General features: G+C 41.2%; 2 protein-coding genes across 6 annotated transcripts in view; one reads left to right on the forward strand and one right to left on the reverse strand.

Moving 5' to 3' along the window:
- The window catches only part of LOC109399319 (uncharacterized), a 288,186-nt gene that overhangs the window by 20,116 nt on the left and 247,046 nt on the right, over nt 1-21,024 (forward strand). The window lies entirely within an intron of this gene.
- Nucleotides 16,402-20,870, reverse strand: LOC109405736 (WD repeat-containing protein on Y chromosome). Its single transcript, XM_019678809.3, has 5 exons — nt 19,977-20,870; nt 19,804-19,915; nt 17,859-19,749; nt 17,601-17,801; nt 16,402-17,341 (listed from the first exon to the last, which is right to left on the reverse strand). Exons 1-5 carry the CDS (start codon nt 20,598-20,600, stop codon nt 16,819-16,821), a joined length of 3,351 nt encoding a protein of 1,116 aa, XP_019534354.3. The 5' UTR covers nt 20,601-20,870; the 3' UTR covers nt 16,402-16,818.

The raw sequence follows: 21,024 nt of genomic DNA on the forward strand, positions 1-21,024 counted from the left end.
TGCATCCTATTCAACATCATATGCGATCGTGTGTTGACTGGGAGAGGCAGGCCAAATGATGCTAGTGCTGAGGTAGTGATCAATGATGATGTGTTTGAAGTTGTGGAAGAATTTTCATGCAAAATGGGCCTTGTGATCAGGAGCACAAAACTTCGTTCAAGACCATACCCAAGTAACCACGCTGTTTGTATTGCATAGATAACACACATATATTGGCATTAGGCCTGTCCAAATAACCAAAAAACATGAGAGAATATGATGCCGTTTTAAAATATCAAACATATTACGTATATTAGGGTGTTCCATAACGAAATCCATCAAAAAATCAACTTTTTAAGGTTTTTTTTTATTACAAATGTGATAATTACACATTTTTCCTTCAATTTTATTGGGACAAGTTGTTCGGAGAAGTTGTAGCAAACAAGTATAGCTTTCAATTTCTGCCGAAAGAATTAAGTGTTGACAAGTTTTAGCGAAGTTATGATTTTTTGAAGTTCAAAAATAGTCGAAAAACACAAAATTGATTTGATGCACCTCTTAATTTCAATGGATTTGGCTGAAATTTTGACCAGTCACTTCTTTTAGGATGCCAATCAAAATATGAGGGTGGACTTGAGAATCAGAGAACATTTTTGAAAAGCTGGACAGGCCTAATTGACATGCATTACCTTTAAAGCTGAATTAAAGTGGGAAGTGGCGCCACTATTGTTGAATTACGAATACGATTATAGCCTGTATCTGCAATAATCGGGATACAGAAGTACGGCTGTAGCTCTGTAATACTCTGTGATACTTATAGAGACACTTTTTTGCAAAATTTCGTCAACTTTGATCAATTGGTTTGAAAGCGACTGGTGTTAATAGAGGTGATCGTTAGTAAAAATTTTTCGTGTTTTTCATGTGCGATGTTTGCCTATTCATAACTTTTGAATTTCTCTGCCAATTTTCATAAAATTTTCAGAGAAAATAGTTGATTCTGTGTATATTATGTCTGCAAAATTTGATGATTATTGGTACACTAAAACCCCAATTTACGCTCACTTCTTTTGCGCCAAACTCAATTTGCGCCCCCCCATTTACGCACTAATTCCCAAATAGCGCTCCCCCAATTTACGCTCCTTAGGCGTAAATTGGGGTTTTAGGTATTCGGGAACAAGTAACATGTGATACATATGATACATTGAGGGTTAGGGTAAAGGGTAATGTTAGATGGTAGGGTAGAAGGTAGGGTAGAGGGTAGGGTAGAGGGTTAGGGTAGAAGGTAGGATAGAGGGTTGGGTAGAGGGTTAGGGTAGATGATTAGCGTAGAGGGTAGGGTAGAGGGTTAGGATAGAGGGTAGGGTAGAGGCTATAATAGAGGGTTAGGGTAGATGGGAGCCCATATAGCCGAGGCGGTAAACGCACGGGTATTCAGCATGACCATGCTGAGGGTGACGGGTTCGATTCCCGGTCGGTCCAGGATCTTTTCGTAAAGGAAATTTCCTTGACTTCCTTGGGCATAGAGTATCTTCGTGCCTGCCACACGATATACACATGCAAAATGGTCATTGGCAGAGGAAGCTCTCAGTTAAAAACTGTGGATGTGCTCATAGAACACTAAGCTGAGAAGCAGGCTTTGTCCCAGTGAGGACGTTATGCCAAGAAGAGGAGAGAGGAGAGGTAGATGGTTAGGGTAGCGGGTAATGTAAGATGGTAGGGTAGAAGGTAGGGTAGAGGGTAGGGTAAAAGGTAGGGTATAGGGTTATGGTTGAAGGTAGGATAGAGGGTTGAGTAGAGGGTTAAGGTAGAGGGTTGGATAGAGGGTTCGGGTAGAGAGTAGGGTAGAAGGTAGGGTAAGTAGAAGGTAGGGTTGAGGGTAGGGTAGAGGATTAGAGTTGAGGGTAGGGTAGAAGGTAGGGTAGAGGGGAGGGTAGAGGATAGGATGGAGGGTTAGGGAACGATGACATGAGATGAGATGAAAGATGAGATGAGAGATGAGATGAGAGATGAGATGAGAGATGAGATGAGAGATGAGATGAGAGATGAGATGAGAGATGAGATGAGAGATGAGATGAGAGATGAGATGAGAGATGAGATGAGAGATGAGATGAGAGATGAGATGAGAGATGAGAGATGAGATGAGAGATGAGATGAGAGATGAGATGAGAGATGAGATGAGAGATGAGATGAGAGATGAGATGAGAGATGAGATGAGAGATGAGATGAGGGATGAGATGAGAGATGAGATGAGAGATGAGATGAGAGATGAGAGATGAGATGAGAGATGAGATGAGAGATGAGAGATGAGATGAGAGATGAGATGAGAGATGAGATGAGAGATGGGATGAGAGATGAGATGAGAGATGAGATGAGAGATGAGATGAGAGATGAGATGAGAGATGAGATGAGAGATGAGATGAGAGATGAGATGAGAGATGAGATGAGAGATGAGATGAGAGATGAGATGAGAGATGAGATGAGAAATGAGATGAGAGATGAGATGAGAGATGAGATGAGAGATGAGATGAGAGATGAGATGAGAGATGAGATAAGAGATGAGATGAGAGATGAGATGAGAGATGAGATGAGAGATGAGATGAGAGATGAGATGAGAGATGAGATGAGAGATGAGATGAGAGATGAGATGAGAGATGAGATGAGAGATGAGATGAGAGATGAGATGAGAGATGAGATGAGAGATGAGATGAGAGATGAGATGAGAGATGAGATGAGAGATGAGATGAGAGATGAGATGAGAGATGAGATGAGAGATGAGATGAGAGATGAGATGAGAGATGAGATGAGAGATGAGATGAGAGATGAGATGAGAGATGAGATGAGAGATGAGATGAGAGATGAGATGAGAGATGAGATGAGAGATGAGATGAGAGATGAGATGAGAGATGAGATGAGAGATGAGATGAGAGATGAGATGAGAGATGAGATGAGAGATGAGATGAGAGATGAGATGAGAGATGAGATGAGAGATGAGATGAGAGATGAGATGAGAGATGAGATGAGAGATGAGATGAGAGATGAGATGAGAGATGAGATGAGAGATGAGATGAGAGATGAGATAAGAGATGAGATAAGAGATGAGATGAGAGATGAGATGAGAGATGAGATGAGAGATGAGATGAGAGATGAGATGAGAGATGAGATGAGAGATGAGATGAGAGATGAGATGAGAGATGAGATGAGAGATGAGATGAGAGATGAGATGAGAGATGAGATGAGAGATGAGATGAGAGATGAGATGAGAGATGAGATGAGAGATGAGATGAGAGATGAGATGAGAGATGAGATGAGAGATGAGATGAGAGATGAGATGAGAGATGAGATGAGAGATGAGATGAGAGATGAGATGAGAGATGAGATGAGAGATGAGATGAGAGATAAGATGAGAGATGAGATGAGAGATGAGATGAGAGATGAGATGAGAGATGAGATGAGAGATGAGATGAGAGATGAGATGAGAGATGGGATGAAAGATGAGATGAGAGATGAGATGAGAGATGAGATGAGAGATTAGATGAGAGATGAGAAACAGTGGTTCTCAAGCTAGGGTCATGGGCTATGCTGTTTTCGCAAGAACCTAAAGGTCGAGGAGAAAGAGTGAATATTTGTAGGATTATGCATCTCAAGGGGTAGTTATTACATTGCTCTGGTGTTGTAAACATCAGGGGTTTTCAAACTGGAGTTACGGGCCATGCGAATTTCTCAAGAATCTTAGAGGCGATGAGAAAGTGAAATCGGCTTTTCATATTATGTATGCATCTCAAGCAGCATTATAAAATAGGGTTCCGGGTCATTTTGCCGAATGCCGTTTGGTCGAACTTCATATATCCGAAAAGGTCGGTTGGCCGAATATCGTTTGGCGGAAAAGTGAATAATGAAATAAAGTGACATGGCATTGTTTCCCGTTTCAGTACACTGAATTTTTTTACGCGGTACCGCTTAAAAACCGCGTTATTTCATAAAACGTCGTAAAAAAACCGCGTTATTTCAAAACCCGTCGTAAAAAACGACTTTTTTTCAAAAACACGTGCAAAATAGTTAGGATCACATCTAACGTGACTTGACTTTTTTTACGACGTTTTTTGAAATAACGCGGTTTTTTTACGACGTTTTTTTAAAACAACATGTTTTTTACGCGGTTTTTTTAACGCGGGACCATTACCGTCGTAAAAAAAACTTCAGTGTATATCTCAAAACAACAGCCCATGATTCAAAGAAGGAAAACGCTTTGATAAAGTATCGGTAGTTTCAACGCCAACTAATCAAAGAAACGATCAAAACTAGAAAGAAAAGCCTATGTTTAAAAGAAGGAAATACTTCTGATGGCAGTTAGAATGCCAAAAACTTCCTCTGAATTCTTTTGATCGTGATTCGGCCAAACGGCATTCGAAAAAACGGCCCTATTGGCCAGATGGCATTCGGTCAAACGACATTCGGCCAAACGAACTTAAACTTAAACTTTGTTCTTCTTCCTAGAACTTTCGGTTCTTGAAATATTCACATGGCCCGTGATCATAGATTGGAAACCACTGATTTTTCAACATATCTATATTAAAGATACTGATCCTTACGATGACCAATCCGTAAAACATTTACTCTTCTGCCTAGCACTTTTGGTTCTTGAGATATTAACGTGGCCCGTGACCATAGATTGGAAACCACTGATTTTTCAACATATCTATATTATAGATACTGATCCTTAAGATGACCAATCCGTAAAACATTTGCTCTTCTGCCTAGCACTTTTGGTTCCTGAGATATTCACGTGGCCCGTGACCATAGATTGGAAACCACTGATTTTTCAACATATCTATATTAGAGATACTGATCCTTACGATGACCAATCCGTAAAACATTTGCTCTTCTCCCTAGCACTTTCGGTTCTTGAGATATTCACGTGGCCCGTGACCATAGGTTGGAAACCACTAAACTTAGCAAAACTGCTAAATTATTAATTATAATTGAATAACTTATAACCTTTTAATAGGTTGGGAACTTTGTGATTTCGATCTTCACAAACTAATTATAAAACTAAAAAAACACACTCCCCCGATTTACGCATTAATTCCCAAATAGCGCTCCCCCGATTTACGCACTAATTCCCAAATAGCGCTCCCCCCAAGTTACGCTCCCCCAATTTACGCTCCCCCCGTTTTGAGCGTAAATTGGGGTTTTAGTGTATAATACTTTAAATAGTACAATCGAAACAATAAAGGGTGCTGACTAATTGCTGTCTGAGGGGCTAAATTCACGCTCAGTCCAAATACATGTTTTGACTATAAAATTCTTGGTAGTGCATCGATTTTTTTGAAATTTTGCCTATGCAAGAAATGTAGATTGAGAGGTTTGTGTTCAAATTTTCAGCCATTTCATTTGCCAAATGCAAAAGTTACAGCACTGACAAGCAAAATTAAGTAGGGACTGTACAAAATTCAATGGCGCACATTCCACTCTTTCATTGCTACAACAAAAAGTACTGCACCGATTCACATGCAATTTTGTAGGTGAAATGAACACATCCTAAGATGTTATTAGGCCAAATTTGAACAATTTTGAAGTTTCTATTGCAGAGTTACAGCTACAGCGATTACAGCAGTTACAGCGATTATTGCGGATACAGGCTTTACCAGTATAATCGTAAGTCAGCAATAGTGGCGCCACTTGCCACTTTAATTCGACTTTAATGGTTATTGTAGGGCAATGCATGCCAATATGCGCTTCAAATATGCAATACATACAGCTTCAAGAGCATGGTTACTTGGGTATCTATCTATATATATAAATATGCAGTGGCATACGTGGGGCCGCGCATAACTTGCGAACGGAAGGTCCGATTTTGATAGTCTTTGTTTTGTTCTGTAAGTTTTCTCCCACGGAAGGTTTGTGAGGCAAAAAACGTGGAAATATTGAGAGTTTTTGAAAATCGATCTTCCATACATTTTGTGACCGGGGTCTTGGTCTTGGATAGAAACTTGAAACGTCAAAAACCGCAGTAGGCAAAACAAAGTTTGCCGGGTACAGCTAGTTTCCTTGTAAATTCTCAAGGATCTTGAACCACTGTATAGTGGACGCTCGTAGTGGAGATTTTGGCTACAAATTTATCGATGTACAGGTAATCTTCGATATAACGTACCCTCGATATAACGTACCCTCGATATAGCGAATTCGATATAACGTACATTTTGCTTCGATATAACGTACAACATTGAAAAATTCTATTTTTCCCAGGAATAACTCTCAGATAAACTACGAAATTACTCAAATCAATGTTGTATTGCAGCATTAGCCTTGTTACCTAGAATAAGCGCAATTTGGCGAAAAAGTTAGTGTACGTTATATCGAAGCAAAATGTACGTTATATCGAAGCACAAAAAACGAAATTACTTTTTCGTGAAAACTCACATTTTTCATTATTGGTTTTGTGAATTTAAATGAATTGTTTTTAATTGAATTGAATTTAAATGAATTTGAATTGTTAAATTTTTCTTTGCTTCGATATAACGTACACTTCGATATAACGTACAAAGAGGTTTTTTGTACGTTATATCGAAGAGTACCTGTACTCCTACTTGGACCATTGCAAATGTAGGTTAATTGGATTTCGTCCAAAAATATACGAATCTTTGCCATGAACGAGGAGAGGTGGAGATCTCTCCACCCTCGTTTCTGTAAAAAGCCCATCAAATCAGCAAGGTTATTAGCGGATAACAAAATGTGCACCAACAAGGCAATGACATATGATGCAATAACATGAACGGAAAGTGAGCCATTCCTCGGCATTGCTACTACTGCCGCTAGCTAGGAGGGTACCTAGACAACGGTACCATGAACAACCACCATTTCTCGAGCAATGGATAATAAAGTGAGAAAGGATAATAACATTCAAACAAGTAAATTCCTTTCTCATCCGCCGAAGAGCTGCAGAGATGTGGAATGAAATTTACGAAAAAAAAATAAACGCTAGCAAAATAGAGCACGGGAGAAAAAAAAAGCTACTACATTGCTTGGCTTTTACTGAGCGCTCTGATACCGAATGGCTCCGTGTACAAAATCCGGTGATTCCCGAAGGGAAAATGAATAACAAATCTGAGAAGATGATAACAATCTGGTATAGCATGTCTGGATCCGATTTTGAATTTTGTGGATTGTTCAAATCTCAAACTAAGTCTAAACAGTCAATGTTGTGGTGGTCAACGTTTTGATAATGGATTAAAACCATTAAAACAAAAACATTTGAATGATCTTCAATGGAAAGATTTATTAACTGCTAGAAATGCCTCAACAATTGGTGTGGTCTTAACCGACTCAAATCAGCACTGTTATGTTGTCGATTGGTAACTTATGTTGACTTCAATTTCCATTCCATCTGTGATTCCAAATTTCACATGAAGCTTTTGTTGGAGCTGCAATACCAAAACGTGTAGTAAAGTTTGACTAAGTGTATTACTAAAGACCATCATCTAACACGGAATGATCCATGTTATGTTTCACTATGTCATTCTTCCCACCTCGGGTAAACACTGAAGCGCTGCTGCAAAACCAGCCTTCTGGAAGCGATGCAGTTCCACCAGTTGCCCGTTGTTAGGCATCGTCATCAGAAACGCCAGCAGCTAGATTCTCTGCTGGCGAAAGGGACCAGGCTCCGGAAGGCGGGTCCTGGTGCTGGAGCTGCACTGTAACATGTCGTACTACACAATTGCTTCATATTGCATAAGTAAACCCGCGGGCAAATCCTTTGCTGTGTTGTTGCAGCATTGGCATGGCAGTTTGCTGACTGTGCTCTGAGCAGCAGCAGCAGCAGCGTGATGTTGCCAGAATGTTTGTTCCTCGTTAGGGTTGTGCAAACGGGGGCCGGCGAAGGATGTGTCCTTTTAAAGCATCAAAGAGCTCATCCGGTTTAATTTCGGAAAGTTTTAAAAATCCTGCAGATGAGAGCTGCTGGGAATGCTGTCACACGGACGGCCATTAGTCCTCATTTCCGCGCGATAAAGGACTAACTTCGATCGCTACGAGCTACAGTAAGATGTCTACAATTTATCCTCATTGTCTCCGGTGTGCCATGTTCTGCAATCTTCAACATTTCTCTGAATTAACATATAAACTTCCGGCGGAGAGCAGAGTGGTGTGGTTCGGTTTCTGTGTCGCACGCTTATCGATTCCATGAGCTGAATATTAGATGAGCCATTTGTCCTTGCTTTTCTTTGCACACCGCACCACACCAGTGTGTACGCCGGCAGTTTCATTTGCTCGTTACTGCATAGTGCAGGAGCGGGATAGAAGTTAGAATTCCACCAGGAAGTTTATCGATCAGAACGAGCTCACTGGGAAAAGTTTCCGGAAAGTTTTGGATCTTCGACGGGCAGATTGTTTTTGGATTCTTAGGAACCATTATTCAATTGAAGCATTAAGGTAAGGTACATACTCTGCGATTGACATCAGGTGTATTTTGGGAACTCGCAATTTAAAACAAAAAGAAATCGAGGAAAGTTTGTAAAACTAGAACATACACTCAGGAATAAAAGCTGATAGACGAAGGTTTAAAGCTGGCTAATGTGTTTAATACCAAGCCATTTCTTATCTAATTATTTTAATAAAGTTTTTCTGCATGTGCTCCCTAATTTGTTGAAGGCAGCGTGGCTTCCCAGACAACCGATTTGCACGTATAATGAAGTTTATGTTCATGTTATACGTACTTTTATACGGTAAAGTTACATCGCATAAGATGCAGTAAAAGTGCCTTATGCGTACAAAAGTGGAGGCGCTATACGTGCATTGACGGGAAAATAATGACGCTATATGACTTGAAGCGATATCTTATGCGATGTACGGTATGCACTATGGTGACGTAATATAGCACCTTATGCGACTTAAAATATACGAAATAAAAAATCTTGTCACCTAAGTATCGAACTAATAACCTTTGGATTATCGAGCCGCACTTCACACTTAGCACCAAACACTACTTATGAAACACACTGATTAAATGTCATGACATTCTGACTCACCTCAGTGCTTGTTGGAATGCACTTGGTTTCCGTGCGCTGTACGTGTTCGGCAGGCTCTTTGGAAATCAAAATGATGTAGCATGATTTCCCACACAGTTACCACTACATTTCTCTTGCTAGCACCATCCATTGTTAATTATAGGGTCAACGAAAAAAAAATGATGACTTTGTAACTTGTTTTGTAACCAAAATGATGACTTCCCGGGTAGAGGCTAATGGCAAACAAAGGACAAAATAATAACTGGTTTTGACATCATATCTCGTTTTGCCATTCTTCTGTTATTATGAAAAACTTAAAATGGCAAATCAATAGCAAAATATACAATCATAGCAAATCTTGTCATTGATATGTTATTCATGAATAATGCTAAATAACACATCAATAACAAAAAATACTATCATGGTAAAACTTGCAATTTAGCACCTTTTATAATGAATTGTATAAAATATCAAAACAATAACATAATTTACATTCCTAGCTAAATTTGCCATTATTTTGATATTGTGAGAAATTATTTATAAAAATTAGGCACCATAACATATTTTACTCTTAATATACCATTAACTATTGTATATTTCAAGCATAACTTTTCAATTCGACGTATCTCGCAAAAGTAAACAAATCCGGATTCTTTCGTTTTGAGTTTTAAATTTTATGCAAATTTACTGTTTTTACATTGATTGATGAACTTAAATTTTATTGAAGAAAAAAAAAAGAAATAGCTCATTTTACCTTTCTTCTGCTACTTTGAAATAATAACTGAATCTACCATTATTTTAAAATTGAATTTGAACAACTAAACCTACCATTATTTTGATCGCCACATAAACAGCTAAATTTGTTCTTATTCTGTTATCAATAACTCAAGAATGTCAAATTTTGTTATTCACCGATAACAGTTAATTTGGGTCTTATTTTGTTATCAATATCTCAATAATAACTTATTTTGTTCTTCAATTTAATCCGCATGCTTTACCATTACTTTGTTATTACAATGGCAAAATAAGTTATTTTTGAGTTTTTCTGCTCCCAAAATTGTGTTATTATTTTTTTTATTTTAACTCTTATTTCAAACAAACAAATAACACATTTTGCCATTCAAACATTCTGTTTTAATGGTAAAATTTGCCATTCTTTTGCCATTAAGCTCTACCCGGGTTTTCACTTTCTTTTAGCTTTTTGGCACTCCAACAGTTCCTCTTTCATTGTTATCACATATTACATCGCAATATGCCAACGTTAACGATTCTAGCTTATGCGAGTTTTTATGTACATTTGAACGAGTTTATTTTCACTTTTATGCGATTTAGTTTGTACACCAATGCGAGTTAAACTAACATCATTAGAAAAGCACCAAGCGAAGTCATATAATCATCGCAGTACGCAATTATGCAAATTCAGTTGACACTTTGCGAGTTCACTCGAACGCTTTTGCGAATAAGCAAAGTTCGTCGCAACAAAACATCGGAATATCGTCTACTACGATGTAGTCATGCATTATAAAAGTTAATTTGCACTCTTGTATGATTTTACCAGATACATCGCAGTAAGTTCAAAAAATAACATCATATGCGATGAAAATTGACCCTCAGCCGTACATATATGCGATAGTGACTTAAAATAGTACTTTATACGATGTACAGCGTGCATCCTTATGCGATTCCTGGTTGTCTGGGAATTATTCGTTGATGGCTTGAACGTGGAGAAACGCAATCCTTAAACTGTGTAACAGTTAATGCCAGGAATCCAAGGACCTCTAAAAATCCTCAAAGTCACTACAAGACATTAAAAAAATGTGCCCTTGGAAACTCACGAAACAATTCGTAGACTGACATGGAAGAGAGGGTCTGCAAACCTGAGCGTCTGTTCTCCATGAGGAGCTGCTCTGATCCCTATATTAGGGGTGGCTGATCGAGGTCCGAATTTCATGGAAGGGCTTGCATATAGCCCTCCGGAACAGAGTTTCCCATTGCTCATGTGTACATAAATGTGACAGCGAGCCTCCCACCAAATTGTCTCCCAGCTCTTCAAAATCGCAGTGTGCTGCGCTGCTATGAGGGTCATGAAAATCTGGTGGGTGCGAGCTAGGCACATATCTCCCGGGGAGCTCGTCTCATGCGCTGCGTGAGCTGTTGGTATCTAAGGTGAAAAACAACTTCTTGGTAACGAAGAACCTCGACAACTTTTTTCCATATACAACACAAGTGTCTGGTTGGTCTATGCGATACGACTAGGGACTCTCAATGCAAAGGTTAAGGTTTCAATTCTCGTTCGTTTAGGAAGTTTTTGTCGTGAAATTTTCTAATTTAATTAGCTCATGAGACACATCTTGAGAAAAATGAGGCGCACAACTTTCAGTCTCAAAATATGCTGTGCTCCTGGGAGCTTGCTTGCAATGTGGCTCCCGTACATGGGATTACAGCACGTGTACATCAACTCTGCTCCGGAAAATAAGGGGTTGGTGTCCGGTCCTGTGAGCCAGCCGTAAATAGGGCACCGCACTGTTTTGATTTTGTATGGGATTTTGACGTTTCGTGGCCTTGTTGTTTACAAAATTTCTGTAAGAGTGAAAGAGAAAGAGATAATTTCATGCACTGCCCTATAACCATTGCAACGGAACATTAGCAATACGAATACAGTCAGTGGCGTAGCAAGGGGGGGTGCGATGGGTGCGGTCCGTACCGGTTTCCCGATTTCAGGGGCGTTCGAACGTTCGATCGAATCAGTAGGCCATTTGATTTTGCTGGCGTAAACGGGAATGCGAACGATTTACGTTCGAAAGTGGGTTCGATCAAAAACAAGAATAAGGGTGAATAACAATGTTTTTTTAATTGGCTGTTCGAGTCCGTATGAAGTTGATCATCAATATTAACTTCTTTTCTCGATCAGCCTAGATAGCTGTGTAGTGTCGGTAGCGATTGTCTCAATTGGCTAAGAGTAACACTACGGACCGCCTGTTCCCACGAACAGGTGGGCTAGGGGGGGGGGGTCTAATAAAAACCTAACCGATAACGGAGCCTGTGGAGTACCAGGGCGCCCTCCACAGTATGTAGCTCTTACTGCGCTAACCGGAGCAATGGTGCAGTGGACCTTGTGTTTCTCCGAGACAATTAGCTGCCCTTCTTTAGTCTCTTTTGAGGCTAAATAAGGGCGGGATTATGAAGATGTTGTTAATTAGTTTCAACTAGCTGAAACCGCAAACTTTGTCTTGCCTACTGTGTTTTTTGACGTTCCAAGTTTCTAGCCAAGACAAAGTCCCCGGTCAAAATGTATGGAAGATCGCTTTTCAAGAACTTTCTATTTTTCAATGTTTTTTGCCTCACAAACCTGTCTAGTAGGAGTCCGTTTAATAGGAATTTGTTTAGTAAGAGACTCGACTGTATTCTGTATATCCTCGCCTTTGTTTACTACACTGAAGTTTTTTACGCGGTTTTTTTTACGCGGTCCGTCCTAAAAAAAACCGCGTTATTTCAAGACCTGTCGTAAAAAAAACCGCGTTATTTCAAAAACCGTCGTAAAAAAATCCGCGTTTTTTTTTTCAAAAACACGCGTAAAATAGTCAGCACCACATCTAACGTGACTTGACTTTTTTTACGACGTTTTTTAAAATAACGCGGTTTTTTTTTTACGACGGGTCTTGAAATAACGCGGTTTTTTTACGCGGTTTTTTTTTACGCGGGACCATTACCGTCGTAAAAAAAACTTCAGTGTATATCATAAATTCACTCAAAAGCAATCTTGTTAGGGCGTTTTCTTGGATATCGAGGGTGCCTTTCATACCATAAATTTCGAAACCATTATGATATTGGAAGCCGCACGGAGTTCTGCAATGATTTCCAATTGGATTCACCAAAGGCTCAAAATCCGATATTTCTTCTCGACATTGCAATGCATTGTGTCTAGCAGCGATTAGGAAGTTGAGGGTTTGCCAACCCCCCCGTAACTTGACAGATGAGCTCAGTTTCGCGTACCTACTTGCAAATCGCAGATGTCGCTACTGTTCGTAAACAACGGGTCCATCCTTCACTGACGCAACAATTTTTGTCCATGCGAAAACATCTTTTTGTTTCGTGGTGAGTGGAAGCCAACAAGAGGCTAGCGTTTCGTATCAAAAGGACGTATTCAACAGAAGCGCAAAAACTAATGTTCATTAAATAGAAATTATTTTAATTTTTCTTTTTGTTGTTCTAAGAAATGTAATAAAAGCACATGTTTAAACGGTCTTGCATATTAATTGGTGACTGCACATACTAGACCAAACCGAAGATCAAACTCGAAAAAAAACATCTGCAAAAGATTATTTTTAATTTCCATTTTGGCTTTGCCGCCAGATATTGAGCTGTAAAATGTTAGCATAATTAACCTAATTTATTACTTGCTGGTGCTTAATAACCGCACTAGAAGAAAACATAAGTTTCTTATTAATTTTATGAAAGTCGACTATTTTGCCTTTACCCGTTTTATAGATATAATGTTCGCTTCTAGTAAACAAATTCATCATGCCGCACTTAATTTGCATTTATCTACCACAAAAAAGCGGAAACAACAAATTAAGGTTTCAGTTTAATGTTTTAATATTTTTTGTGCGGTTTGTTATTGTCGGTTTTCGTCCTTTTCAAAAGTAGCGCTTGCCGCTTTGAATCTGACAGTACCACCCGGACCAAAATTTTTAGGTACGCTGACATTGTTCGGCAGCTGTCAAGTAGCTCCCGGGTTGGGGTTTGCGGATGCTTGTCTTGTCATCGCTTTGGTGGAAGCTTGTAGCAGAGATGCTATTGAGGCAACTCAATAATAGTGGTTTTCCTACTTATGGTTTTGCTGACGACTACCCAGCATTGTTCTTAGTTTGTGCATCCCCCCCTTTTCGACCTGATGCAAAGCGCTCTTCAGGTAGTTGAGGGTTGGTGTCGCCAATATGGCCTTTCGGTAAATTCGAGTTGAACATCTATTGTTCTTTTCACGGAAAGATGAAACCGTAGTGGTTTTCTACCTTTGCGTCTCTTTGATTCTAAAATCGATGTGATTGAACAGGTAAAGTACTTTGGAGTTATTCTTGTTTACAAGCTTTCCTGGACACAACATATTAAGTTCAGAATCAAGAAAGCTTGTAAGGCCTTTAGGAAATGCCGGCAAACCTTTGGTACAACTTGGGGTCCTAAACCTAAGTATATCAAATGGATTTACACAACTTTTGTTCGGCTAATATTGACCTATGGATGTCTTGTGTGGTGGCAAAAGGGCGAAGTGAAATCGATCGAAATTAGGCCATCTCCAATGCATGTGCTTAATGGCGATGTCTGGAGTGTTCTCTTCAACTCCCACGGTAGCGGTCGAAGTCTTCTTTGACGTTGCCCCACTACACATTCATCCAAAACAAAAAGCACTTTCTTGCACTTACTGTCTTCGGGTACACACCCTACTAGAGGAACTCCCGTGAACCGCAGATCAACACACACCTCGTTGTTTCTACTTTCGGAGAATTGGGATAAAGTTGTCCTTGCTCCGAGTGATCTTGCCATTGCTAATATTTTTCCATACAGGACATTTTCCTCAAAATTCCCTTCCTGGGATCAAGGATGGGAACACTCACTTGGAAAGAATTATACTCACTTGCTGTTTATTCAGCTCAGAAGCGTGCAATCAAGAAACAATGTATGGACGACTTTTGCCTTGTGGTTTTGTCTAAAAGTTTGTCGAATAGAGTAGGGATCACACACGCATACCAAAGTCGTGAGGAAGCTCACCTCGTGGAGAGTCGCTTTCATAGCGCTGTCACAAATTTGGTATGCGTGTGCGACCCCTACTCTATTTGGCAAACTTTTGGACAAAACCACAAGGCAAAAGTCGTCCATACATTGTTTCTTGATTGCACGCTTCTGAGCTGAGAAAACAGCAAATGAATGTAACTCTTTCAAAGTGAGTGTTCCCATCCCTGCCTGGGAAGAGTGGACATCTGGTCACCTGGAGAGAAGTTTTTTCAGACGACATCGTATGATACACTGATGACTCCCTTCTCGAAGATCGAGCAGACGCTGATGGCTACTCTCGTGAGCTAAGGCTACATCAGTCTTACTCACTTGGTAAACACTGCACCGTTTTTCAGGCCAAAATCTTTGCTGTTATGTGCGGAGTTCAATTGACACTTCAGCAGCACGTAATGGGCAAAGTAATATTTTTATGTTCGGATAACCAGGCTGCTCTTAAAGCACTTGCTCTGGCCAAATCTAGATCTGTTGTATCTCGCATCAAGCGTGGCGCAAACCTCGGCTGTTCCACCGCATCCAAGCAGAGTGCGTTCCTATTCATTCACACTGCGCATTGTGTGTTTGAATCCGTCGTCAGCCCGACGACACGGTAGGCTCCGTGTGAGAAGTATCCAGCGCAGCGCACTGCGCGCGGATCAATAGATTCAATTATATTTTATTTCGTCTCCGTACTGTGTGTCGCATATAAAAGGCGACAGTGATTTTGTTCTAGGTATAAGTTTTACTCTCCCCATCGAGCAGACACGCCGTCTGTCTCGGTGGCAAATAAATAGTTTGAATTCGGTAGAAAGTTGTTCTTCGTCGCCACCTGGAGTCCCCCCCCCCCTCCAATCCACACAACAAGGTCCACCCCAGACGAAACAAGATCAAATACAGTTCACCTTGTTGACAGTTCACGATGTGTTCACATTGTATGGGTACCTGGCCATTCTTCCATCGCTGGAAATGAATTGGCTGATGAGTTAGCTCGCACTGGAGCTACACGTGACTTCATCGGCCCTGAACCAGCTTTTCCGTTATCGAAGTGTTGGGTTAAGTTTCAGGTTGACGTCTGGGCTGCCACTCAACACAAACAATACTGGAATAGTTTGGAGTCATGTCGTCAAACAAAATTGTAAGTGTCTTACATATCTGTCTAAGCAGAACTGCCGACTCAGCTATCACATGGCGAATATTCAGAAAGCTGAAAAATTTGCATGTGACAGCTGTGAATCCGATTATGGAACTTCGTATCATTTGTTATGTAACTGTACAGTTTTTTTCGCAACTGCGTTTCCGAGTACTCGGTAAACACTTTATGAAGTGAAACTGATTTCAGAAACCTGAAACTTGAGGATGTTCTGCTGTTCTTAACCCGCTGTGGATCTCTTTACGCTTTATGCGTTATTGCAGTGGCCTTTTGAACCTATTGTAGTATGCTTTTGCGTTTAGTAACCCTCTTCCAGGGTATTTTTCCCTACCTGTTTCTGCCCCCATCGTATTTCTAATTTCCTTCGTTTTCTCTCAGATAGATGATGAAATAGGCTTTTGTTGCTAACCATAAGTGTACGATCTTGGAATCCGAAGAAAAATAAACATCAGCATCAAAGGCCGAAAAAAAACGCACTGCTGTCGCGATGTTAATCCGAAGATTTTCATTTATATTCACCGATCGATTTTGCTTCCATTTCCATTCCTTTTTCGCCTTTTCCGGACGAAGAAGGCCCATTTTCCTTCTTTTACGCATCCCTTTTGCCTGGTTGTACCTACTGTCTATGAAATGTTGATATTTCGTAATCAAATCTAGATGGGAAGCTCGTTTGGATCTGTGTGGAGGCGGGAGTATTGCAGCCTTTCCACGAAAAAAAAAAAAGAAATCTAAACAATGTTTGTAGCAAGGGGAGAGTCAGATTGGACGGTTCGAAGACCGCAGACGGAAATTGGCGGAGAGCTCCAAGTGGTGGAGTGTGAAATGAGAGCTTTCGTTGTTGTATTAGCTACACGCAGTTGAACATAATGAGATGGTGCTCAATAACGCCGCCTTCGTAAAATTATATCTGAACCTCGGTTTCTATTTAAACATGCTGTCCTTCTTCTCGTGGTACGAATCAATCCGGTCACCATCGCTGGAGAAATCCAGTTGTTTCGCATCGTGTAAAACTTTCTCGCCGTCAAAGAGCTTTAGATTGAGCAAATTCGGAATGCTAAGATGTTCGAAAATGGGCGCTTGCCTGAAGGAAAAATCCATCTTCGGATCCGGATGGTACGAGGTGCGTTGACCGTACGGGAATGTCGCCGGATTGAGATAGGGCGGTTCCAGTGGTTTTCCGTAGGTTTCGATCGCTTCGGTACGTCTGCGTTCGCTTGCCTCCTGGAGAATTCGGCTCTTGAACTTGATGAAACGTTCCCCTCCTCGTAGCACCTGGGCGGTTGTGAAGCTGACTTCTCGATGCAGGTCCGGTGGAATGCGGAAGTTGTAGTCACGTGGCATAGGGTGATCCGGATCAAGGGTAGGCCATTTCACCGGGCTTCCCAGCAGGCCCACGTAGCGACCACTGATGGTCCAGATGCGAATCGTGTGGTCACTGCTGGCTCTGAAAATGTGAACAAAAAATGCTTCACATAGGATTGGTGGATGTTACATTTATGTGTCTGGAAATGTGTTGATGAGTTCGCTTTGATCTGTATATTTATTTGAAGAGATTCCTTCAACATTTTCAAAATTACGTTTGAAATTTATTTAAGGTACTCTTCTATCCGTATTGGTAGGAAAGTTTCCATTAGGATTCCTGATGGTGAATAGCTTTCTATGAGTTGAAAAACCTATAATTAAGAAAAAAACATGGAACTTACGACACCAACAGCTGTGAAGTCTGTAAATAAACCAGATCGGTCACGCAAGTTCGGTGAGCCTGGTGGGAGCTCAACAACATCGGTTTTGGTTGATTAGCTACCGAACGTTTCGCACGGCCTGGCACTACATCGTCAATCAGGAAGGGAAACTGCATCCTCAGGGCTGCCCGATTTATTTTTGGCTGTTGCTCTTCTGGAACACTGAAATTAAGGGATAACATAGTAATTGTGTTTTTCTTGCAAACCCGAAATACTGACAAGTAGTTTTCGAGTAGCCAAATCTTCACGTAGCCTAGATAGGTTCCGGTGAATAGAAACTTATTGCTGGAATCCGTCGTCATCATTATAACTCGGTCTCCTGCCATGTGCACCGCACTGAACGATCCCAAATAGCCTCCCTCAGGGTGATGAGAATAGACTTGTATCATTCCGGTATCTAGCGATGCCAACAGCGTGCCATACTCAGGATGTACATGACGGGCTTCCAGGAAAAGAAGGTCATGAATTGTCAGTTGCCGTAAAAGTTCACTTGTAGCTGGCATCATAATTCGAGTTAATCGTCGTTGACGCCAATGCTCCTGAGGCTGAAATATTGACATTCGAGTTTGTCTTCGCGTAGCTTGCGGTAACCTTTTCTTTTTCAAGTTCACCGGTATCTTCTGCCTTGGTTTCGCAGCATCAAATCTTCTGTAAGCTTGGCCTGTTTCTAGCATCCAAATAATAATTTCTCCTGAATAACTACAGGTGGCCAATGCTTTTGGTTCTGTACGATTGATTGAGGCACAAAGAATGTCATCCGAGTGCAGTTTCTGCCATTCAACACTCGATGGAAAATCTATTCCTGTCGCTCCAACGGGAAACTCTACTATTACGTGATTCCAACCCATGGCCAGAATCCCGGTTCGTTCCCAGAACACAGCAGTTACTTCGCATTCTGGCCCTATGCTCATACAGCTCATCAACGATCCACTGTTGAAGTTCCATATTTTCAACTCTCCATTACGAGCTCCGGTCACCATCAACTGAAGTTTTGGATCAAAACAGGCAGCTGTAATTTGAACCTTCTCCAATATACCATGAATCACCTCAGTATGAGCATCTTGGATGATGGTTAGCTTCCGGTTTCCAGTATAATCCCACACGATTATAAAGCTGTCTATTCCGCAGCTGACAATTACCTTGAATAGCGGATTATGCAGTAGAACCGAGACAGGTTGCGTATGACTCTCACCATCCGTAACCTCCAGTGCAATTTTTGGGCAACAGTTAGCAGCCAGAACTTTGTTGGCACCCACCATTAACTCACGATTCAATTCACTGTAGTATGCACACGCTGGAACCGTTTTGAACAGGCTCGTCGAGAACTGGCTGTACGTTTGGATCAACGTTCGATTCGGAACATCCCATATTTTGACAATCTTCTTCTGATCCATACTGTACAGTTTTAGTGACTCATCCTGTAGAAACATGAAAACTACTGCAGAATTGTGTCCGGCCAACACCTCAGTAGGTTTCTCCGGCCTTCGGCTATCCCACAACCGTAGCTGACCATCAGGACCTCCGGTAACTAAGAAATCCTTCTCAGAATCAAAAGCAAAGCACGTCACCCCCTTGTAAACCTTGAATTTCGCTTGCCTATCAAGCTTCCGTGTGTGCTGAATCACCAACGAAACTTGTAACTTGTGCCGTAGATGATGTGGTACAAGAGGATCATCCTCGGAGCACGCCAAAATGCTGTTTCTAGATTCCACAAACTCCATCTGACGTACAATATCCGGAAGCAGACGACCGTAGTCCACGCACGTCATCTGCGGACAAAGTCCACCCATCAAATCGCAAAAGGCCATCCTGGTTATGGCGGTGGCCGCGTCGAACTTAAATGGTTCCTTATTCTCCGGAAAGAATTCTATCATTCTCACGTGACCCACATAATCACCCAGAATCATTTTGCTACGTGCATTCGGAGAAAAGTGGTAGTACAGAGTGTTTATGGCGTTGGGAATTCGGTTAATAATCGTTTTCAGCGTGAATCCGGACGCGATAATGTCATAGAATCGCAGTTCACACTCCAGACATGCAACGCAAAAGTAGTTCTGATCCGGAAGGATGGCCGTGTCCAGAACCATCGTTTTGATGCGTTTGAGGTCCACTAAGGAAGAAAAAAGTTATGAGCGTTTCCACCGACGAAATTACACATCCGTACCACTAAAAGCCTTTCCAGTTTTCAAAGGTTTCCAATCGCGTTTCCAGAAATGGATTACAGCTTCGCGTGTAGATGTAACCCAAAAGCCTTGTGACCAGTTAACACTACCATCCTGTGGGGTATCACAAGTTATTCAAAATGGACAAAGATATTGCGCTACAAAAGCAACTTACATAAGAAACCAACGGAGCGTACTGGATCTTCGTCACCGGATAGGTTTGCCGGCCGAGCTTCATGCTCATGTCCTGGGAAATGGGCAGATCCAGCGATTCCTGCACCGCCAGTGGGTCATCGTTCTGGAAGCCCAGGATCAGGTAGCTTACCAGTTCGTCCCACTGGCAGTATTCATCCTTGTTGGCGTTGATTTTCATAAATAGGGTCTGGAACTCGTCGTCGCTGAACTCCACACCGGTAAGGTCGTACAATTCCGCACGGAGTTCATCCGGAAGCAGCTGTTTGCGCTTGCTGAAAATCCGATGGAGGTGGTCGACATCGCTCTGCGAAAGGTACCGATGCAGAAGCTGAGGATGGGAGGCATCGGGTTCTTCGAAGGAATCCATGTTTTTTTTTTTGGGTGCCAGATGCGTACTGTCAGTGAAATGGTGCGAAGTTGCACAAATGTCTGCTTGGATTGTTTTTTTTTTCATTGCACGACGAAATTTTTTGACAGATCTCAGGTCATTTTGACCAGGGGGATGACGAAGGGCCAGAATCATCAACCCAACATTCGATTCAACATGGCGTCCAATGTTTTTGTTTCGATTGCTTAATTCATGGAAAAAATGCGCTGGAAACATCGACACTGCTTTGCTGCTACATATATTATCGTGCAGAGTGATAAAGGAAGAGAAACGATCATCAAAAACAAAGATTTCGTTTGAAATGTGTAATTTCCGAAATAAGCACTAGAAACACACGAGCCACACACCCGAAAATCAGGAGCAAGTTAGGGTAAACCGACCAGAAAGAGGGTTCCAAAACGCGCCTTACAAAAAACGGTGATGGGTGGAGCGGCGATGTACCGAGTCAGTTGTCAATGTGTCACCCCACTGATTTTGACAGATGACGCATGAGCGTGAAAAGGACAAAAAACCAACCCGCATAGTGAAATACAATTTGTATTACAGTCCACACAGTATGTCTCTTTTATCTGATACTGTTACTGTACCACGAACAGTTGCTTTTCTGTTGAAACTATAAAACTCAGAGCATTCGATCATA

This window comes from Aedes albopictus, chromosome 3, assembly GCF_035046485.1.
Source record: "Aedes albopictus strain Foshan chromosome 3, AalbF5, whole genome shotgun sequence".
NCBI classification, from domain to species: Eukaryota; Metazoa; Arthropoda; class Insecta; order Diptera; family Culicidae; genus Aedes; species Aedes albopictus.